At 41.9% G+C, this 23,269-nt stretch overlaps 1 protein-coding gene across 3 annotated transcripts; it reads left to right on the top strand.

The window, feature by feature from the left end:
* Positions 1–7,900: 7,900 nt before the first annotated feature.
* LOC130869995 (leukocyte-associated immunoglobulin-like receptor 1) lies at positions 7,901–21,295 on the top strand. 3 transcript variants are annotated; one of them, XM_057762545.1, is made up of 9 exons: positions 7,901–7,992; positions 13,256–13,291; positions 13,971–13,994; positions 14,467–14,796; positions 19,586–19,705; positions 19,800–19,842; positions 19,929–19,966; positions 20,139–20,188; positions 20,584–21,295. In XM_057762545.1, exons 1-9 carry the CDS (start codon positions 7,959–7,961, stop codon positions 20,728–20,730), a joined length of 822 nt encoding a protein of 273 aa, XP_057618528.1. In that variant the 5' UTR covers positions 7,901–7,958; the 3' UTR covers positions 20,731–21,295. The 3 variants fall into 3 exon arrangements, with proteins under 3 accessions (XP_057618528.1, XP_057618529.1, XP_057618530.1); XM_057762546.1 differs by lacking the exon at positions 13,971–13,994 and having other exon boundaries at positions 20,584–21,294; XM_057762547.1 differs by lacking the exons at positions 19,800–19,842; positions 19,929–19,966.
* The last annotated feature ends 1,974 nt before the right edge of the window (positions 21,296–23,269 follow it).

Below are 23,269 nucleotides of genomic sequence, written 5' to 3'. Positions count from 1 at the left end.
CAGAGTACTGAGAATAATCAGCTTTGAGTGCTCAGCCATAGATGGGACACCCATCTCAACTTGTCCCTTGCCCCAAGGTTCAGGAAACATTACAGAAGAGGGGTTGATAGAGTGTAAGAGCCAGAAGATGGGAGGAGTGCTGTGAAATGCTGGACAGACAGGGCTATTAGGTCATGAACTTTGGTGACTTGCATAAGATCAAGCCTGTTAAAAGTCCAGTATGGATGGGATAAAGGCTCTCTAGGTCCCACTTCCAGCTTAGGTTTGATTGGCAATCGATGGCTTCCATGAGAGGGAGAGTAAGTTTACTTAAAAGATGCGATCCATGATAGGTTGACTATGCTCCAGTGGATGTCTCTACATCTAGGAATATTTGGGTATCACTAATTTGATTCAGTGTCTATAAACAAAAAGCAAGCAAGAAAACAAACCCAACAATGCTTGGTGGCACATTCCTGCCATTCCATAACTTGGGAGGTAAAATCAGGCAGATCTGGAATTCAAGGTCATCTCTGACTATATAGTGAATTAAAGGCTTGCCTAGCTATATGACACCATGTCTTTAAATGAAGGAGAAAAAGAAAGAGGCAAAAGAGGAGGAGACATTAAAAAGAATGCATGAGAACTTCAACAGATCTTCATTACAGATAACCCATGCAGTTTATATATATATGATTTAGTTCCATTCTGTAGAGTCTATGACTTTCTCTGTTGAGGCTTGAGATACATGGTAATCTATAGGTATAACAATAAATCATTAGGAGTTGGCTTATACTGTGTTTTTTAATTTTCATACTTGCAGGCAAAACATACACATCTAACAAAATGAAAAATATGTTAAAAAGATAAGAAGTTTAAAGGGTTTAGAGCTATAACTCAACAGTAGAGTGCCTGCCTGGCATGTGGGAGACCCTAAACTTATTCCTTACTACTGAAGGAAAAAAGAGAGGGGAGTGCAGAAGTAGAGAGTAAGGGAATAAGCGAAGGAGGAAGGGGTAAGAATTCCAAGTTAGGAAAGTTTCGAGTTTAACAACTCAGCAATTTTCTAGGGATACCAACTCTCATGTTTGGTTAGTATTTTGGTTAATGTTAGTCCATTCTGTTTCACAATGACTCTATGTGTGACTTACGGACATTACGTCCTGATGATGTTGTTGCCAATGACAGAAGTAAAGGAGGGCAAAGGTCTTGTGAAACCTCTCCCTCTTTTATTAAAGAATGGATTGATTACCAGTAACCCTCAATGCATAAAATATATTTCACCATGAGTATTATTTGGCCATATTGGTCATCTGAGATGCTTTGGAAAAGCTGGGGCTGCGTGGTTAGATAGGACCATTGCAAGATCAAGACTTCTGTGGGCCACAGGTTGGACTGTTGAAATGTCTCCATTGAAATGTAATTTCCTGGGGCTGGAATGATGGCTCAGTGGTTAAGAGCTTTGCCTGCTCTTCCAAAGGTCCTGAGTTCAATTCCCAGTGACCACATGGTGGCTCACAACCATCTGTAATGAGGTCTGGTGCCTTCTTCTGGCCTGTAGGCATACATGCAGATAGAATATTGTATACAGAATAAATAAAAAATATTTTAAAAATATTTATTTCCTTCCTGTCTATGTTCCCAGGCTCAGAACAGAGCTACTTACACAGAGCTAGTTTTTTATTAGGAGGAATATTGAGCACAAACTGTTTAGTCAACCACCACCAGTGTCAGGAAGTGGCAGGTGCACAGGAGTCACCATGCCAGTCTTTAGATGCAGAAGACCTTAGAGACGCTGTGGAAGGTTATCTCTCCTCTCCCTGGGCTCATGGCACGCAAAGCACTGCCTTTTCTGGTTCTTGACATAAAGGTATCTATCCGACCACAGACCCTAGGTCTGTCTCTTATCTATTCAGTCCCTTTAGGATTTTATGTTACTCTGTTCCCCCTCTAGTTTGATTTCCTCTATAGTATCTTCAGCACCCAAGATTCTTTCTTCTATCTCTTGTATTCTGTTGGTTATACTTGTCTCTGTAGTTCCTGTTGGTTTACCCAGATTTTCCATATCCTGTCATCTCACGGTTTGTGTTTTCTTCGTTGCCTTCACTTCAGTTTTTAAGTCTTGAACTGTTTCAATTACCTGTTTGGTTGCTTTTTCTGGGTTTTCTTGGGTATCTTTTTAAATTTTATTATTTTTAAACTATTTTAATCAATATACATTTTCTCTCTCCTAAGCATATATATAAATATTTTAAGTACACTGCAACCCATTTTTTTTTCACCTGGATCTACCTTTACAGCTGTATCTCTCTCTCTCTCTCTCTCTCTCTCTCTCTCTCTCTCTCTCTCTCTCTCTCTCTCTTTTTAACTTCACAGAGCATAACAAATATTTTAATTCTTCATATATTTGAATAGCAACATGATAAGCCAAGGGACTCCTGAGCTTGTTAATTTTATTTTTTTTATTCTTTTTTATTTAAAATTTCCACCTGCTCCCCGTTTCCCATTTCCCTCCCCTCCTCCCAAATATTGCCCCCTCCCCCCACTCCCCTCCCCCTATCCCCACTCCTCTTCTCCTCCCCCCACACCATTCCCCCTCCCTCTCGATACTGAAGAGCAGTCCAAATTCTCTGCCCTGCGGGAAGACCAAGGTCTTCTATCTATGTCCAGGAAGGTGAGCGTCTAAACAGGCTAAGCACCCACAAAGCCAGTTCATGTATTAGGATCGAAACCTAGTGCCATTGTCCTTGGCTTCTCATCAGCCTTCATTGTCCGCCATGCTCAGAGAGTCCAGTTTCAACCCATGCTTATTCAGACCCAGACCAGCTGGCCTTGGTGGGCTCACAACGAATCAGTTCCACTGTCACTGTGGGTGGGTGCATCCCTCGTGGTCCTGGTTTCCTTGCTCATGTTCTCCCTCCTTCTGCTCCTCATTTGGACCTTAAGAGCTCAGACCGTTGCTCCAAACTGAGACTCTGTCTCTACCTCGATCCATCGCCAGATGAAGGTTCTAAGGTGATATGCAAGATATTCATCAGTATAGGATAGGGTCATTTCAGGTTCCCTCTCCTTAGTTGCCCAAGGTACCAGCTGGGGACATCTCCCTGGACACCTGCTAACCCCTCTAGAGTCAAGTTTCTTGCCAACCCTAATATGGCTCTCTTAGTTAGGATATATACTTCGCTGCTCCCGTATCCTCCCTTCCTATATCCCAACCATCCCAATCCCCCGAGCTCCTCCCATCCTCCCCTTCTCATGTTTCTCATCCCATTTCCCCTTTGCCCCTTGCCACCTCACCCGCAAGTTCCCAGTTTTTGCCCTGCAATCTTGTCTACTTCCCCTCTCCAGGCGGATGACTATATGATTTTCTTTGGGTTCACTTTCTTATTTAGCTTCTCTAGGATCACAAATTATATGCTCAATGTCCTTTATTTATGGCTAGAAACCGATTATGAGTGAGTACATCCCATGTTCCTCTTTTTGGGTCTGGGATACCTCACTCAGGATAGTGTTTTCTATTTCCATCCATTTGCACGCAAAATTCGAGAAGTCATTGTTTTTTACTGCTGAGTAGTACTCTAATATGTATATATTCCACACTTTCTTCATCCATTCCTCCATTGAAGGGCATCTAGGTTGTTTCCAGGTTTTGGCTATTACAAACAATGCTGCTATGAACATAGTTGAACAGATACTTTTGTCATTTGATGGGGCATCTCTTGGGTATATTCCCAATAGTGGTATTACTGGATCTTGGGGTAGGTTGATCCCAAATTTCCTGAGAAATCGCCACACTGATTTCCAAAGTGGTTGCACAAGTTTGCATTCCCACCAGCAATGAATGAGTGTGCCCCTTTCTCCACAACCTCTCCAGCAAAGGCTATCATTGCTGTTTTTGATTTTAGCCACTCTGACAGGTGTAAGATGGTATCTCAAAGTTGTTTTAATTTGCATTTCCCTTATCGCTAAGGAGGTTGAGCATGACCTTAAGTGTCTTTTGGCCATTTGAATTTCTTCTGTTGAGAATTCTCTGTTCAGATCAGTGCCCCATTTTTTTATTGGGTTCATTAGCATTTTAAAGTCTAGTTTCTTGAGTTCTTTATATATTTTGGAGATCAGACCTTTGTCTGTTGCAGGGTTGGTGAAGATCTTCTCCCAGTCAGTGGGTTGCCTTGACAGTGTCCTTTGCTTTACAGAAGCTACTCAGTTTCAGGAGGTCCCATTTATTCAATGTTGTCCTTAATGTCTGTGCTGCTGGGGATAAACGTAGGAAGTGATCTCCTGTACCCATATGTTGTAGAGTACTTCCCACTTTTTCTTCTATCAGGTTCAGTGTGTTCAGACTAATATTGAGGTCTTTAATCCATTTGGACTTGAGTTTTGTGCATGGTGATAGATATGGATCTATTTTCATTCTTCTACACGTTGACAACCAGTTCTGCCAGCACCATTTGTTGAAGATGCTCTCTTTTTTCCATTGAATAATTTTAGCTCCTTTATCAAAAATTAGGTGTTCATATGTTTGTGGGTTAAAATCAGGGTCTTCTACTCGGTTCCATTGATCAACTTCTCTGTTTTTATGCCAATACCAAGCTGTTTTCAATACTGAGGCTCTGTAATAGAGTTTGAGGTCAGGGATGGTAATGCCTCCAGACGATCCTTTATTATATAAGATTGTTTTGGCTATCCTGGGTTTTCTGTTTCTCCATATAAAGTTGATTATTGTCCTCTCAAGATCTGTGAAGAATTTTGATGGGATTTTAATGGGGATTGCATTGAATCTATAAATTGCCCTTGGTAGAATTGCCATTTTTACTATGTTGATCCTCCCCATCCAAGAGCAAGGGAGATCCTCTCTTTTTTTTTTTTAAAAAAAAAAATTTCCGCCTCCTCCCTGCCTCCCTTTTCCCTTCCCCTTCCCCCACTCCCCACCCGCCACTCCCCTCCCCCTCCCTCTCCAGTTCTAAGAGGGTTCACTGTTTTTTTTTTTTAAATGTCCCATTTAATGGTATCTATCACTTTCCTAATGTTACATTTAAAGTCAATTTCTTCTACTTCTTCTGGATTAGGGTGTTCAAGTCTTCCTGTTGCATGATCACTGGATTCTGGTGTTATCATGTTGCTTTTTAGGTTGTTGGAGGAATTCTTGCATTGGCACCTGCCCATCTCTTCCTTCAAATGTGGTCAGGAGAGTCTTGATGGTTTGGTCCGATCTTTGCTGTGGCTAGCTGTGTACTTGTTTTTTTTTTTTTTTTTTTTTTTTTTTTGTCTTGTTCTTCCCTCTTTTCGGTCGGTCCCCTTAGCACTGGAGTTGGCTCTCAGATCCCCTGAAGTAGCCTGTGGTGGTAAATCTAAAGACCCTGCAGATGGAAAGGAGTGCTTGGGGACAAGCTGGGATGGAATAAGTAGAGAAAGCCAGTAGCCAGGGAGAATCCCTGCTGAATGGCCAGAAGGTTTAGGGGATTGGAGGGTTCCTGTACTCGGTTCCAGGGGCGTCTGGCCAGACAGGCGGGCACACACTTACTTCTCCGGATGGATCTCCTGGTACTGAATCAGGACCACTTGCTGACCAAGGACCTTGCAGACAAAAGGGCAGGCTTGGTTGGTGCCGGCTCAGTGGAACAAAGAAACCCCTGCAGCCAGTTGCACTCACCACTGTGTCCCCAGACCCTCAGCCTTTAAGTAGGCTGAGTTTCCCCCTTCAGTTTTAATGGTACTGCATGAATAGAAGGAGGGAGAGAGGGATGGATGGAGAGAGAAAGGGAGGAGGAGGGAGGTAAAGGGAGAAGGAGAAAAAAGGAAGAGGGAGGAGACAGAAAGTGAGAGGGAACAAAAGAGAGAGAGAGAGAGGGAGAGGGAGGGAGAGGGGGAGAGGGGGAGTGAGAGGGATAGGGAGCTGGCTAGTGTTTTGTCAACTTGACACAAGCTACAGTAATTTGGGAAGAGAAAACCTCAATTAAGAAAATGCACCCATCTGATTGGCCTGTGGGTAAAGCTCTGAGTTATATTCTTGATTATTATGGATGTGGATGGCCGTAGCCCACTGTGAGAATGATAGTTCTGGGCTGTAAAGGAAAGAAGACCGGGCAAACCATAAGAGCAAGGCAGTAAGAGGTATTCCTCCACAGGCTCTGTTTCAGTTCCTACCTCCAGGCTCCTGTCTTGAGTTTCTACCCTGACTTCCCTCAGTGATAGATAGTGTTACCTGGAAGTCTAAGATGAAATAAACCCTTTTCTTCCCACATTACTTTTGCTCATGATGTTTTATCACAGCAATAGAAAACCTAGCTAAAACAGAGAAAAGGATAAAACCTGTTTTTTTTTTTTAACATTTTAACTGTGCAGTTCTGTATTATTGACTATGGTATTATGTTGTCTTAGAGTTATTCTTATTGATTGACTAAAATTTTGTCTATTGATAAATAACTTCCCCACTTTCTTCCTTCTGGTAGACAGTATTCCAAACTTTGCTTTTATGAATTTGACTTCTTTAACTACTTCATAGGTTTTGAGACAGACTCTTGCAATATAGCTCAGACTGGCTTAGAACTCACTATGTAGTGAAGATTGGCCTTGCACTCGTAGTGATCTTCTGCTCATCCTCCCAAGTGCAGGAATTGCAGGAATGGGTCAGAATGTGCAGCTTGAATATGACTACTTAACATACCTCATGTGAGGGAAAAATGCAGTGCCTTCCCTTCTGGGGTTGTTTACTGGGTCAAGCCGTTTCTTGAAGGTCCAGCCATTCTTTGGACAATTTCCCCATCATAGCTCTTGTGAATGGTGTTGCAATGATTCCATAAGTGCTGACATCTCACTTCCATACTTCTTTTATCCTCTTACTTGGGTTCTATTTTTAATTTCCTATTTTGTGAAATCTTCATGCTATTTTCACAGAGGAAGAGCTTTCTTTCCTCTGATTTACACATTTTTTTCCATCAGTGGCATGGAAGGAGGGCCTCAGGTCCCTGAAAATTATTCTGACTCATTCTCTCCGAGGCAGCTTTTCTCATAACAGTTGGGGCCCTGGGTTCCTGTTAAGAGCATGAAAAATATCCATTTTCTTTACTCCTGGCAATATTTGTTATCTTTTAAAAATATCATCTGAGGCTGGAGAGATGATTTAATGGTTAAGAGCACTAGGTGCTCTTCCAGAGGACCCAGGTTCAATTCCCAACATCCACCTGACAACTCAAAATTGTTTGCAACTCCAATTCCAGAGTGTGAGAGCAGCACCCTCACACAGATACATAGACAGGTGAGACACCAATGCACCTAAAATAAAAATAAATTTTAAAAATATCATCTGGGTCAATGAGATTGCCCAGTGGGTAAAAATGCTTGCTCCCAAACCTGAAAACTCAAGTTCCATCCCCAAGACCTATATAGTAGGAAGAAAGAACCAACTTTGCAACGTTGTCCTCTGACTGCTACACACACTGTAAAACACACACACACACACACACACACACACACCAATATTATTTAATACGAAAGGTCATTATCTGTAGCAGGGCATATTTAACAGGTCAAGTATCTGTTTAGGCTCTTCCAAAGACCATAACATCAAACATTCAGGGAAGGATTTATGATTTTCATTTTAAACGTTAGGAAATGTGAGCTTTTCCTATCCCAAATGCCTATCCCAAAGATCAAGGGTCATTTATTTCTACAATAAGGACTGATGTGTAAATCTTATACTTATGTGTCTCACCTATTTATGGCAAGACAAACATGTTGAGGAATGAGTTTGATTGCACCTGTCTCAGAGGCCTGCTGTATTTTTTAGAATATGACCCCTTCTCAAAGAGTCAGCGACTAAAGGAAAGAGTGGAAAGCTCAGAGGACAAACATCTTCCTCTTTATGTGAGGAAACTAATAGAGAAACCTTGTAATGAGCCCCAGCCCACACATCCTGCCTCTTGTGTCCACTGCAGGGCTTCAGCTCCAGACCGGGTCAGACTGCTGAAGCTTGAGTCATGTCACTTCATTCTGCCACGGTGATGGCCCTCGGTGAGTCCCGGGGCAAATGGAGGGATGGGTAGGTGATTTGGGGGAAGGGAGTCTATTTCCCACTCAGGCCTGAAACCAGCCAAGCAGATTCTGGAGTCCCCTGGCAGGAGCCTCTCTCCACCCAGACCCCTACTTGAGGTTTTCACTGCAGACTTATTGCTAGAAACAAAGATGGGGCATGTGGCCCAGTTCAGCTTTAAAAGGAGTGAGAAAGGGCTTTTTTGGAAGGGAAGATGACCTGAGAACATTTTTTCCCCAGTGTTGGAGGTTGAGCTCAGAGCCCAATACGTTAGGTAATCATGATACCACAGAATCGTATTTCCTAAATCCAAATACTCTTTTTATTTTTTAAGATCACAGATGTTACATACTATTGAGCACACTTGTTCAGAAATTCTTTTATTCTTAAGAAACTTTTATTAGTTCTTTGAGAGTTGTTTACTTGACTCATACTGAACTCTTCCAAGATTGACCTCTCTTCCCTACCCACTTAACTCTTTTCTTTTAAAACCTTTACTACCAATCTGTGCTGCCCGAATATTCTTGAATTCATAGTCTAGCACTGAGCATGATTGACTTAATAGAGATTGCACTTCTGCACTTCTTCATTTTTTTAAAGAGACACTGTCTTACTGTGTAGCTCTGGCTGTTCTAGAACTCACTATGGAGACCAGCCTAAATTAGGAAATCACAGAGATTCACCTGCCTCTGCCTCTCAAATGCTAAAGGTGTGTTCCACTACTCATGATTCCAGGGGCTACACTCTTAAAGAAAACTGAGTCTCCCTCTTCCAGCAGCCAGGAATTACCATTAGCTCCAAGGCTAAAACAGGGAGAATTTGCCTAAATTTTCTTTCAGTTCTGGGATTTTGTCTGGCTTGGTTTTACACAGGTCTTGTGCATGCTATGAGTTAATATGTGCAGCTGCCCTCTGTGTTCAGGACACCCTGTAGTCGCTGGAGTCATCTTCTGCTTCGGGAATTTGTGCTTTTTCCACTACCTCTTCCTAAACGACTTCTGAGTCTTGGGAGGAGGAGATGTATGATGTGCATGCTCCCTTTAAGGTTAAGCATTCTGCAACGTAGTCTCTACCCTTTGGTTAGTTATGTGTCTCTGTGTTAATCTCCATTAATTGCAAATAAAAGCTTCTCAGATGAAGGGTGAGGGATGCATTTATCCATCCATGGGCATAATGAAGAATATATTTATGCTATTACATATATTTAAAATATCTTTTTGATAATTTTATAGGTGCATGCAGTATGTTTTGATCATATCCATCCCCATTCTTGCCTGTAACACCATGCCAATTCCATCTCCCTCTCTACTTTGTGTCTCCTTTTTACAAAGAATAATCCAGTGAATGTAGTTTGTGCTGCTCATAAATGGGGCTATCTGCTGGACCCTGGTCACACCCTTAGAGAAAATTGACTCTTCCTTCTCCAGAAGCCACCAACTTTCAATAGCTCCTCAGCTAAGACCTTATGAACCTTTCTCCCATACATCTCAGCCCTCATTTTACTTTTTCTCATTTTTTTTCATTTATTTTATGAGCCTCTCATACAGTACATCCTGACAGAAGTTTCCTCCTTCCATCGCTCCCATTTCCCCCCACCTATCCTGTCTTCCCCAGTGTCTCTTTAGAAAAGAGCAGTTCTCACAGGGATATCAACCAAATATGGCACGACAAGATGCAATAAAACTAGGAGCAAACCCTCATATCAAGGCTTGACAAGACAACCTGGTAGGAGTAAAGAGTCCTAAGGGCAGGCAAGAGAGTCAGAGGCACATCAGCTCCTACTGTTAGGAGTTCCACAAAACCCCCAAGACAAGCAACTGTAATGCATATACAGAGGGCCTAGGCAGACCCATGCAGGTTCTGAGACTTCTGCTTCAGTCTTTTTAAGGCCCTATGAGCCCTGTTTAGTTGATTCTGTGGGCCATATTCTTTTGGTGTCCTCAACCCTTCAGACTCCTGAAATCCTTCTTCTCCTTGCGGGTTCTTTGAGCTCCACCTAGTGTTTGGCTATTGGTCTCTGTATTTGCTCCTGTCATCTGCCAGAGGAGGTAAACAACTGGGCTAGGCTTTGAACTAACCCCATTTTACTTTTGGTTTTGAGACATGATCTCACTAAGATTTTCAGGCTGACTTTGAACTCACTTTGTAGCCCAAGTAATACTTGAATATGTAACTCAGTTGAGTAGCTGGGATGTCAAGTCTCTTTCTCTACCTTGGGGATATTTAAGAGTTCTTTCACAAGAAGAAGGAGGACTATACTCTGAAATAACCACACAGAAACTGTATTATAAATCACTGCTTGGCCAATCACTACAGCATATTCCTAGCAAGCTCTTGCATACTAAATTAACCCATTTCTATTATTTTATATTTTACCATGAGGCTCATGGCCTAACAGCAAGGTTCCAGCTAGTAGCTTATGTCTTTCCTCCCTGGTAGCTACATGGTGTCTCCTGTCTCTGCCTTCTTTCTCCAAGCATTAAGTATAGTTTTCCCCACCTACCTCTATTCTGCCCTGTGCAGGCCCAAAATAGTTTCTTTATTAACCAATGGTATTCACACCACACAGAGGGTAATTCCACATCACCTATCCTTTTTTGTTTAAATAAAATGGAAGGTTTTAATTTTAACATAGTAAAATTACATGTACAAAACAGGTATCAAACAAGAATTATAGTTACAATATTTGTATCTACTTTATCTTTTATAATAACCAAGGAAAGCTATAACTATAACTATCTATTCTTCAACTCCATCAAAAGCAACAAAAGGATAACAGGAAGTGCATTATGAGAAACTTCTAAAACTCTAGAATTGACAGAGACATCTTGCTGCCTGGACATTCACACAAAGTTCTTTTGTATTATTGGGGCATCCAATTTTTAGCCTAGAGGCCCATAGTATCCAGCAGACTTTTCCATGAAGCAGGAAATTTCAAAGACAGTTCTGCCTATATTGTCAGTTTGTCAGTCACTTTCTTCTGTGTTCTGCAGAATGTCTTGTAGACTCTTTTATGAAGCAGTAACCCTGAAAGAAATCTCATCTTTAGTCAAGTTTAGAGGTCATTTCTCTTGGGTCCTGCATGCCCAGTTAATACAACATAACATAAATCAGTCCAGGCAAGAACAGTTTCTTGTCCAAATGGATAACCAACTCCATAAGGGGCTTCTTTGATTCCCATCAGCCTCTTGAAGTAATTGGTGCTGCCATGAATAGATGTGTCTCGTTGTCATGGAAAGTCTAAATGCCATATTCTGTAGCTCTTTGAAGTGATTGAAAAATACCTGTCTATCTGAAATATATCTCTGTACATCTAGAAAACCTAGCTAACATGTTTATACTTGATTATTATAGATGACTTTCTATTAACCTATGTTCCTTAATTATACATTACATTTTAAAATGAGCTGCACAAACACAATACCTTAATCAAGAGCAAATATAACAAAATCGACCTTAAATTTTTATCAATAGATCAAGATCCATACCAAAGCAAATTATTCATATCTATAGCATATCCCATTTAAATGTAAACAAACATTTATAAACAATATTTGGGAATTTGGGCATAGATCTCTCCAAACTGCTTTCTGCTTTTTGTTGGGCGAAGTATTTTGGGGGTGTTTATGGCAACCTTTCAGGGGCTCTTGGTCCATCAAACAACATTAGTCTGGAATTGATCTACAGGTTCTCATCTTCTGTGGAAACAAAAGCAACAAATCTTTAGACCCAAATTCTGAAGTCAGGATACCTTTAAAATATATATTTGACTTAGCTTAGCAGTCCATACAATGAAACGTCTCTCTGTATGTAACTGCATCACAGCCAAAAAATGTAAGGAAAACACAATAATATACATAATCCAGACTTTCTGTGTGTATTCCATCTTTACATGGCTATTTTTCTTATTCTATTACTTTTTCTACAAGTTTACTTTGTCTTTTTAAAGACTTTGTTTTATTTTTTAAATAATTTACTTTTTTATAACTTACTATGTTCTTTTTCTTCTTTCTTACAAGCCTACGTACATTTTAAAAAAAACAATTTAACCCATTTAGAGGTCTTTTTTCATCTGAATCTGTCTTTATTGTATATCTGTAATTGTTTTCTGATCATAACTGCTTCTTTAAATGCTAAGTTGGTGTGGCTAGGGCCAATATGGCCCTGCCTGCTTGCTCTCCCAGTCCAACATGGTGGAGACATGTTTGCTGCCTCTGAGAGTCATGCTCACAGCCCCATTTTTAGGCACACAGCAGGTCTATGTTACCATTAAGCCAGCTGTAGCACTCTGCTCACAGACACCATTGAAATGCTTCATAGCTGAACCTCTTGAAAGAGTCAGAGCCATTTGTGCTGGTGAACCAGGAAACTGCTGTTTTGAAACTGAAGGGTTTTTTATTTTGCTGCTGCTTAATCAGGAAGACCTCTCTCTTTTTTTTTTTTTACTTATTTATTTATTTTTATTCTTTTTTAATTAAAATTTCCACCTGCTCCCCATTTCCCATTTCCCTCCCCTCCTCCCAAATATTGCCCTCCCCCCACTTCCCTCCCCCTATCCCCACTCATGCCTCTGCTTGCTTTTAGCAAACAGAACAAGAAGTTACATGAAACTGTGTTTTTTTTTGTTTTTTTTTTTGTTTTTTTGTTTTTTTTTGTGTGTGTGTGTGTGTATGTCTAGGATTTTTTTCTAAGCTTTCCCAGGTTTTATATGTAAATAGTTGACCAAGTTGGTGTACCAATTTGTTGTAAGAGGTTGCTTGTTTGTTTCCCAGCCACCCAGACTGCTGGAATAACCACACAGAAGCTGTGTTATTTAAATCACTGCTTAGTCAATCATTATAGCATATTTCTAGCAAGCTCTTACATATTAAATTAAACCTTCTCTATTATTTTATATTTTACCATGAGGTTTGTGGCCTACCAGCAAGGTTCCAGCTAGCAGCTCATGCCTTTCCCTTCTGGCAGCTTCATGGCATCTCCTGACTCTATCTTCCTTCTCACAGCATTCAGTTTAATTTTCTCTGCCTACCTCTACTCTGCCCTGTGCAGGCCCAAAACAGTTTCTTTATTAACCAATGGTATTCACAGCATACAGAGAGTCATCCCACATCACATTAATATGGAAGAGGAATGACTGGGTAATCATGAGAGGCTGGGTGTTCCCACCAATATCTAGTCCTTCCTAGATTCTCATTGCTAAACAAGCCATGTGGTGAGGTTTTTCTTAATGGGTTTTCTCTTTTAGTGCTGTGCCTGGGATGGATAATTAATACTCAGCACGGTGAGTCATGTCTTCAGTTCGGCTTTGGAGAGGATCATGTGCACCTGGGAGACCTGGAGGAGATCCTTGAATATCCCCTGTCATCATAAACACTCCCAAATATGCAGACTTCACCTCTTCCTTTTGCCACCTGCTTTCCTTTGTTGTTTTATTGTTGTTTTTGTTTTTTTGTTGGTTAAAAGTGTTTTTAATCAACAAATAACAATGGTATATATTTGTATTCTGTCTCTCAGGTTTCAGTGCAAGTGTCTCTTCTGTGTCACTTCAGGGAGTACACCTCTGATCTCACCTGTCTCTTGAGATTCCTATGCTCACCCCTTACATTCATCATAATCTTTCTGCCACCATCTCAGACAATTATTCTCTCAAATCAGTCCTCCCTCCCATAATTTGCTTTCAAATGGAAGATACTGTGTTTCTTGTATGTGTGAAACCATAGAAACATGGGAGGCATCCCTAGAAGATGAACAAGATATTAAAAATATATGAAGAATAAGTGAAGAAAGGAGATAGGATTAGGAACTGTTTGTCTAAGGGCACAAAATCTCATTACACATGGATAAGGGCAGGAAGTCAATTACACAGCATGGCTAGCAACTATACATCCATAAATTTGTCACAAAAAGGTAAGTTTGTGAGTTTATCCATATTGATTGATTTGATCCATCTGTTCCACAAGGTACAAGACATCACCTTGAACATGGTAAGTTGAGCGTTTTAAATTTGTCTCTTGACATAAGTATAATTATCTGTGATTTTTATGGGGATGCCCTTACATTTAGACAGTTTGAAGCAGGTGAGATTTTAAAGCCCCAATAACACCCTAGAAAGAAGGTGGAGATAAAGGCAAAAAAGCACAGGTCCTTAGAATAAGGCAGTTCCCAGGGAGGCAAGTGGGCTCTGTAGTAGACAAGTCCAGTCTGTGATGTTCTGACATTTCTTTGGATGGATCGTTGCTAGACCCACCACATGCTCAGACTTGGGTTCCTTAATGTCATGTGGTGGGCATTCATATGCATGTTGAAAGTGGGGGATGTTATAAAGCTTCACTTTGATCATGGAGAACTCTAAATTTGGTAAGAGTACAAAATGGTGTGTCTCAATTGGTTTTGTGTTAAAACAATGTCCTCACTGTGTGCAGTGAGATTCCTGCTCTCTCTCTCTCTCTCTCCTAGAATCTCTGCCGAGTCCTTCCATTTTGGCTGATCCAGGCCTTGAGATTCCCCAAGGACATTCTGTAAAGTTTGTGTGCACAAGCCCTAGTGAATATGATACATTCCGCCTGGAGAAGAGAAGCACAAGTATAATGGATGTGGAGAATGTTTTGCCTTATAAAAAACAGGCTATATTCCAGATTGGCCCAGTAAATGAAGACACTGCTGGATCTTATCAGTGTCTCTATCAAAAAGAGTCTATGTGGTCCCAACGCAGTGAGACTCTGGAGCTGAAAGTGACCAGTGAAGATGTCCCCCACACTTCTGACCCAGTCCCAGGAGTGACCTCAGGTTTGTTTCTAGGTCTCTGGACTCTAACCCTAACTTCTTTTCCCTGCCTCAACTTCCCCTGCTGTCTTCTAATCCTAATGCTCCCTTTTCCCACCTCCTTCAGCACAGATCTCATCTATCCTTAAACCCCAGATTTCAGGAGCTTTAGCCTTACCAGACACCATGAATGACTGGATACAGTCTTACTGGTAGACCACTGAGTTGTTCCTGATTACTGGGTACTGACTGAGCCCCATCAATGGTGGGTGTTCTCTCAAGGTGATGCATGTTTTTTTTCACTGGGCATGGTGATTTATCCTGATTTTCTGCTGAGTTCAGGCCTGTGGTGACTGCAGGAATATATCTCCTCTGGAGTAGTACCATCTCACTAGGCCGTTAATGTGGTCCAGAGAAGGCTGGTGGACAGGCCTGGATTATTCTTTTGTGGGTTCTTTCATATGGAATAGCCTATGTGATGTCAGGCCCCAAAATGTCTGTAGTCAGGATACAGAAAATGTTCTAGTCCATGTCCATGTCTTCCCACATCTTACGAGGAGCTGCTCATTGCTTATTCTGTGAGGTCAAGCAGAGTGAGTGAGTGAGGAACAGAAGGAAGGACCAATATCTAACAGGATGATTTAGGAGAGGCTCTGCCATGTTTTCTGTTTTCCCTGTTCTGTCATTTCAGGTCTTTCTCATGGTCTATGACTGAGTGATATAGCCAATCACCCCCTTTGTATCAATATTTAGGATGGAGAAGAGGCCTACATAGCTCTCCTCATCAGCTCCCAATCCTTCACCCTGCCTCATTGCTGGTGTTGTAGTTTATTACAGGTTATATGCTGGGTTGATGTTCTGATGTTGGAGCCAGCCATCAAGGTGTCATTAATATTTTTTTCTTCCTTCCTTCCTTCCTTCCTTCCTTCCTTCCTTCCTTCCTTCCTTCCTTCCTTCCTTCCTTCCTTCCTTCCTTCCTTCTTTTGTTTTTTGTAGTTGTTTTATTTTGAGATAGGATCTCTCTATATAACCCTGGATGTCCTGAAACTTGTTACATAAACCAGGCTGGCCTTGAAGCCAAAGAGCTCCTCCTGCCTTTGCCTCCTGAGTTCTGGGATTAACGGCATACCCCCACCATGCCCAGTGACCCTACTATTTTAAATATGGCGAAAATTAACGTTCTTGGTCAAGGATACCAAGATCTGAAGACTCTAGGAGAGAAGCAGTTCCAGCAACAACACCCAAGACCTCAGTTTTCCACGAGTCTCTACTGCCCTCTTGTGGTTTGAGCCTCATTACATTTTTTAAATTTCTTTTTTTAATTTAATTTTATTTTTAGAACAAAAACAACTTTTTTTTCATTTTACATACCAATCCCAGTTCCCACTCCCTCCCATCCTCCCGTCCTCTCCACCTTTCCCCCACCCCACCCCCATCCACTTCTTAGAGAGTGTAAGGCACATTGCTTTGTGTAAGGACCAAGTCCCTCCCTCCTATATCTGGGCTAAGCAAGGTATCCATTCAAAGAAAATGGGTTCCAAAAAGTCAGAATAAGCAGTAGGGATAAGTTCTGGTCCTACACCTCCAAGTTTGCCCCAGCCATACAACCATTACCCACATTTAGAGGGTCTACTTTGGTCCTAGTTAGAAGGATCCATTCTTCCCTGTCCAGCTGGAGTTGGTGAGCTCCCATTAGCTCTGGTAAGATGTCTCAGTGGGTATCCCCATCATGGTCTTGACCTCTTTGCTCACATTCCCACTCCAGTGTCACTCTTGGACTGGACTTTGGGAACTCAGCCCAGTGGTCTGATGCGAGTCTCTGCCTCTGCTTTTATCTCATCAGTTATGGTGATAGTTATGGTGATATTTAAGATAGTTGTCAATCTGACTACAGGGCAAGGCTAGTTCAGGCATGTTCTCCACTATTGCTTAGGGTCTTAACTGGGGTCATCCTTGTGATGATTCCTGGGAATTTCTCTAGTGCCAAGTTTCTTGTTAGCCCCATAATGGGTCCCTCAATTGAGATATCTCTTTCCTTGCTGTCTCTGTTCTTCCCCCATCTTGACTATCCCATTCCCTCAAGTTCTCCCCCCTCTCCCCTCTTCCTCTTCTCCTCTCCTTTTTGGACTTTTATGATCTAAGATAATGAGGAAGACTGACCAGGAGCCAGATCTCATTGCAGATGGTTGTGAACCACCATGTGGTTGCTGGGAATTGAACTATGTACCTTTGGAAGAGCAGACAATACTCTTACCCACTGAGCCATCTCTTCAGCTCCCATTACTCTGTGCAATCCCACAGATGAGGTCTCTCCTTGCCAGCGCAGGCTCCATGCCAGCTAAATGGACTTTTTCACTGTCTGTGCCTGACAAAGATGGAAGGATCCCTGCGAGGAAAGTGCCACAGGAAGGGCGTGGTTTGTGAAAGGCAGTCAGTCTGAGCTGCTGTAGGATGTGAAATGAGTTTTTTTTCCTTCACTCCTTGTGTCTCAAGCTGTCAGATTGTGCAGCTCCCTGAGTTCCATGTCTACAACCATGTAGGGAGGAGATGTGGCCCTGAGTCATCGTGGTCTCTCTGATCTAGGCTGTGCTACTGTGAGGCCAAGCTCTGAGTTCAGGCAGCTGGGATGGTGGACAGGGACATAGAGGGTGGGAATATAGAGAGTAGCAAGGTGATTTTTCTGGAGGAGCCCTTTTCTGTGCTGTTGTGGTGGGACATGTCATGATAAGTTTCCTAGCTGAACATACTAGATCATCATCCTGTTTCTGACTGAACAAATATTCTCTTGTTTTAAACACACCAGTCGGAAACTGAGTCAAACTAGACACTCGCAGCAGGGGAAGAAAAATGGCCCTGCCACTGTGATCATACTGCAGAGATAATTAGAATGAATGATAGAAATACATTAAAATTTCAGATTTAAAACTAAATTTATATTGAATTATGTAATTTTCTTACAATTAAACTAAACAATATTATTGATGTGACAATATAATGTATCTTTACACATGAATATAATGCAAGTTAGTCAATTTTAAATAGTATCACATGCCATTTTATATTTGTAATTTATAGCTTAACAGAAATCATTTTTTAGTATAACACAATATACGTACACATCATTTATTAGGACAGCAATGTATAATTTGTGTTTGGAAGATAACATAAATGTTATTTACATATTAATTTATGTGATAGAAAGTAATATTTTACTTCAAATTTGCTTTCTGGCTTTTTTGTATGGGAATGCACGTTGTGTACTGCATGTGTTGACACTCGTGTGGGTGCAGGCTCACATACATGCTTCTATGTGCGTGTAGGTTCATGTCTGATGCTGAATGTCTTACTGGAGTATTCTCCACCTTCCACATTGAGGTTCACTGTTTCAGCTAGTCTGGCTCGCCAGATTGCTCAACAGATTTCCTTTCTCTGTCTCCTGTGCACTTGGATTACACTCTGCCTGTCATGCCCACTTGACTTTTGCTGTAGGTTCTGGGAATCCAAACATTGGTCCTCACTCTTGCACACCAAATGCTTTACTCCTCAATCCGTATCTACAGCCCCTTAGCTGTGCTTATTTACATTACATGTGGATATACCGCCACCTGTCGCTTAAGAATGGTCGATCCTTTGTTCTGGGATATATGTCCATAGGCCACGTGGTCATGTGACACTTGTGTTCTGAGAAATGCATCAGTGGTAGCCCATTGTGTCATAGTGTGAACAAGATGTTATTTAAGCCAGCTTAGAAGGCAGAGTCCCTTGCTTACCTGACCATATGGTATATAGAGCAAGAAACTTCTAGACTGTAGTCCTGCACAAATGCTATTCTGAATGCTGCAGGCAACCAAAACTTAAGGGCAGGCACAATGCCGGGGAAAGATTTCAGCTCAGTAATGATCTTACCAAAGGTCCATGGTTAATTGTAACATCATGTGTAACGGCACGTGTAACTCTGTTTGCATATGGAACATATAACTATAAATATACCATGGGTGTGCATACAATGTATATAATTAAGTTGCAATAAGATGCATGGAAGGACAGAATAGCAGGTAAGGTCCTGAATTGGACATGGGTGGGCCAGGTGTTAAGGGAAGAGCCTCTAAAGGGATATTATCTGACTTTCTTTAAAGGACATTGAAGAGTCTGCCTGAGGAGTAAGGAAGGGAAATGGGTACCATCTAAGAAGAGGGGACAGGTGGGCTACACCTTGGGTGGTTGCCTGTGAGGTGGTACAGTGAGTGAATGGATGAAGAAAGGTGAATGTTACAGGAGAGGAAAGGATGGACACTAAATACTGCAAGGGCAGCATTGTCTGCAGGGAACCAGGCAACAAGACAACATTGGGACTGAGTTCCTTCCTATCAGTGGCTACCCTGAGGAATGTATAGAGATGGGGATTCTTGACCTCAGTGGGAGCCCAAGTGGGACTGCGCTGAGGGAGCCCTGCTTCCTTTCTTGTTGGTTGTCAGTCTCAACAAAGCTCTACATAGTGTGGTGGACAATGTTCTCCTATATGACTTCAGTCACGAGGTGAGGGCTCTTATCTGTGGGAACCAGAGTGGATGTTATTAGTTACATACTGGCTGAGTCATAGTGACTCTACCAGTGGCTAGTGTGTTCCAGAGCACAAGGAAGGTCAATATTCTTGATGGGTAACATGAGGATAATGATTAAATGTTTCCAGACTACTATGCATGTGAAATTTTACATATTAACACATTCATGAACACCATCCAGTATGTGTATGCTATGCAGTGGATATTCAATAAATGCATGTTGCTGTTAACCTGGTTACCATCTTTCCTAGACACATCCTGGCTGAAGACAAACAACATTTATATTCTCATTGGGGTCACTGTGGTCTTCCTCCTTTGTCTTCTCCTTTTCCTTCTCTTCTGCTTCCATAGCCACCGTCAGAAAAAGCAGGGTAGGTATCTGTTGTGACACTTGGCTTTGGTGGACTGGCGGGAGTACCGCAAATAAGACATCCCTCCTAAACGTGGACCACTAACTATTCTTAGGGCTCCCAAACAGCAAGAGCCAGGAGCACAGGCAGCAAAAGAGGTAAGGTCCCAGAAATGACTCCCTTGTTCTTGCCCAGACCTTTGCCCCCAAATAGTCTCCAATATTCATCTATCCTTTCCTCTTAGGCTCAGCCTAGTTACTAATGGCCTGGAGAGCACATCAGGTAAGGAATGTGAGGAGAAAGGAAGGGGTTTCCTAGTTCACTGGGAAGCAACGGGGAAGGAAAACATTCAGGAACAGAGAAGAGGGTTCTAGATGGGATGAGATATAATGAGATATATGTTGTCTTCTAGTGTCCACCAAAAAGAACTTATCTTATGTCTCCTTTTCTATAGGCATAGTCACAGATGACTTGCTTCCTGAGGACAAAAGAACAGAAACCTTGGTAGGTTTTTATAGTCATGATCTAGTGATATCTAACAAAATTCTCCCAAATTAGCAGCTTAGTAACAAGGCTTTGGACTCTCGTGTAATGAACCTTGAAGCAGAAGAGTTCAGAAAGATTCTGCTGCCACCTCAGACTTTGACCCGATTGACATATTCTAATGGCTACAGGCAGGAGAGCTTGCCACAACAGCTAACTTTCCCCAGAGAGAGCATCCAAGATAAGAAAAACTACTTCTGCCTTGTCTATAAGTAATGTAATCCCACCTGAACACCATTGGTAGGGAACCACAGGATACCATAACTATAACTCCTAGAGCCATTGCAGGTAACTTCCCACTCCTCAGCACCTCCACCCCACAGCCAATCTAACTCTCCTGGGCCTCTCTCTCTTAGATCCCTGATGCAGGAGGCCTTCAGGAGGTGACATATGCCCAGCTGGACCATCATGCCCTCACACAGAGGACAGCTGGAGATGTGACCCCACAGAGCAGAGAAACCAAGACTGAGTCCAGCACATATGCAGCCATCATCAGACGCTGAGCCTGGGCACACCTGGAGACACACATAGTCACTATCGGAAAAACCCAAAGTGGCCATTCAAGGGCTCCTTTTGGAATCAACCTGGTGTGGAAAGCTAGTCAACCAGTCCTGCTTGAGGCAGAAACTGGACCCTGGAAGCCCCTGTTCCCCATCTAGGAGCTGTATCGTGTAGGTGGTAGTATCAGTTCTTGGAAAGACCGTGTTGCAGTAAGCTTCAAAACCCCTTTACAATAACCTAGTTGTTTTCAGAGACACAGTTAGAGTTCCTTACCTATTTCTACAGACCCTTCCATAGCCCAGATTATTTAATGAACAGCATGATTTCTCTCCTTCTACACCCCCATTTTGCAATGAGTCCAGTGAACTCTAAAGGCTTCCTTGGATCCCCTGCTGGCTCTGGCTGGGTTGTACTCATGCAGCTGAGGGGATTTGATATCTTTTTTTTTTAATTTTTGCAGGAAACTAGCATGCATACTGTGCACAGACAATACATGCAGGCAAAATAGTCACACATAAAATAAAATAAATAAATCTAGCACACAGTGAAAAATAAATATGTACTGTGCTTAATAAATGAATAAATAAGAATGTATAGTAATAATAATGTGGGATTCCTCTCTTTACGCTGTGAATACCATTCGTTAATAAAGAAACCTCTATTGGTCAATGACTTAACAGAATATACCCAGGCTGGAAGAGATACATATAGAGAGAGTAGGTAAAGTCAGAGGGAAGTCACGTAACCACCGTAGGAGACAGACACTGAATGGAAATTTACCAATAGATCACAATCATGTGGCAATACACAGATTAATAGAAATGGGTTAATTTAAAATCTAAGAGCATTTAGAAATATGCATAATCTAATAGGCTAAGCAGCATTGCAATTAATACAGTTTCAGTGTGATTATTTTGTGATATTAATAGGCTGGGAAATGGACAAGCAGCTTCCGTTCACACAATAAAAGAAAAAAATAATTAAATAAAAGAAGAGAGAAGAAACTAGAATACTAGCCATGTATGTGAACAAACACTGTTTAAAAATATAGGTGTGATGGTGCACACCTTTAATCGCAGCATTTGGAAAGCAGAGGCGGGTGAATTTCTGAGTTTGACAGTCTCTCCTGTCTACTCTAACTCCACCAAGAAGCTTTAGCCTGTTATCACCCGCAGAGGGCACTCCACTGAGGACACCAGGAATGTCCTCTCTAGGCTTGGGAGCTGCCTGTATCTTGGTTCAGCCTGGCCTACAAGGTGAGTTCCAGGACAGCTGGGGCTACATAGAAAGCCTTCTCAAATTCAACAAACAAACAAACAAACAAACAAACAAACAAGTATCTCACCCATTAGGTCATAATCTTCTGTGTCATTCTCCACACTGTACAGCCCTCTCCCCTACAAGGGATTGTTGTATGAGCAGGTCATGAAACAAGGTAACTCTGAGGGTCCCCAGATGCAGGGTGTCAGAATGTCCTAAACCAGAAAGGTTATGATTTTTTTTTTCTGGGAACCTCTGTTCAGGCTCAGAGTCAGGTACCCAGCTCCAAACCATTTTATCTATCCATGCTACTATTTTTATTGACCTCATGATTAATTTCTCTGGATAACTACTTTTCAACCCTGCTCTCGTACCTTCAAGTTATTCTCTGATATCAGCCTGTCTCACAACCTTCTCCTTCTCTGTGTGTCTGTTATTAATTTTCAATGTGTTCCCTGGAGGTTCTGCCAAAGTCATGTGGGGAGAGGTGCCTGGATGACAGAGTTGTTCTTAGCAGAGACAGCAGCATTGAAAGAGAGGACCGTTGGAGCCCCCACAAATGTTGAGTAGAACCATGTCTCATTCAGCCAGTACATGTAGCAAAGCTTCTGGGAAGGCAGGACAGAAATTGCATATAAGAACAGTTTCCTTTTTTGAGAAAAGTAGGGAAGGATTGATGGAGGGATGAAGGGTGGGAGGGAATAAAAAAGGAAGGGAAGGAAGCAAGGAAGCAAAGAGGAAATGAGTAGAGAGCAAGGGTGGGTTATATACGTGAAGCATAATTCATTTTGACCTTTTCTTCTCTAATCTCTAGCCACTTGACACATGAACCAATTACAGGTAACTCCCAGGTCAAGAAAGGCCATTCTTGGCACCCTCATTGGAGTGCCCTCTGCAGGTGATGCTAGGCTAGAGCACGTTGGTGTGGTTAGGGTAGGCAGGGGAGAGAAGCAGTCAACTGAAGCCCCACTTCCCAATTCTCCAGAAGCATAACATGTAGAACCATTGGTTTCCTTGAATGAGAGATGCCATCTGCCTACATAGGCAGAAGAAGATGCTCACAGATCCATGTACCTCTAGGACAAAGTGAAAGTTCACCCATTGAGAAATATTTCCAGGTTTGAGGAAAATGAGAAAGAAGGGACAGAAAACCGTTGGATAGAGACCCAGTGCAAGACCCTGGAGACCCAGTAAAAGAAGACCTCATACCTTAGTGACAACCCTGAGACCTTAGGCATCTTGGACATGAAGTCCACAGGAGAAAGCAGACAAAGTCTCTCA

The sequence above is a fragment of the Chionomys nivalis genome, chromosome 2, assembly GCF_950005125.1.
Source record: "Chionomys nivalis chromosome 2, mChiNiv1.1, whole genome shotgun sequence".
Taxonomy (NCBI): Eukaryota; Metazoa; Chordata; class Mammalia; order Rodentia; family Cricetidae; genus Chionomys; species Chionomys nivalis.
This window is presented reverse-complemented; position numbering and strand designations above follow the sequence as displayed.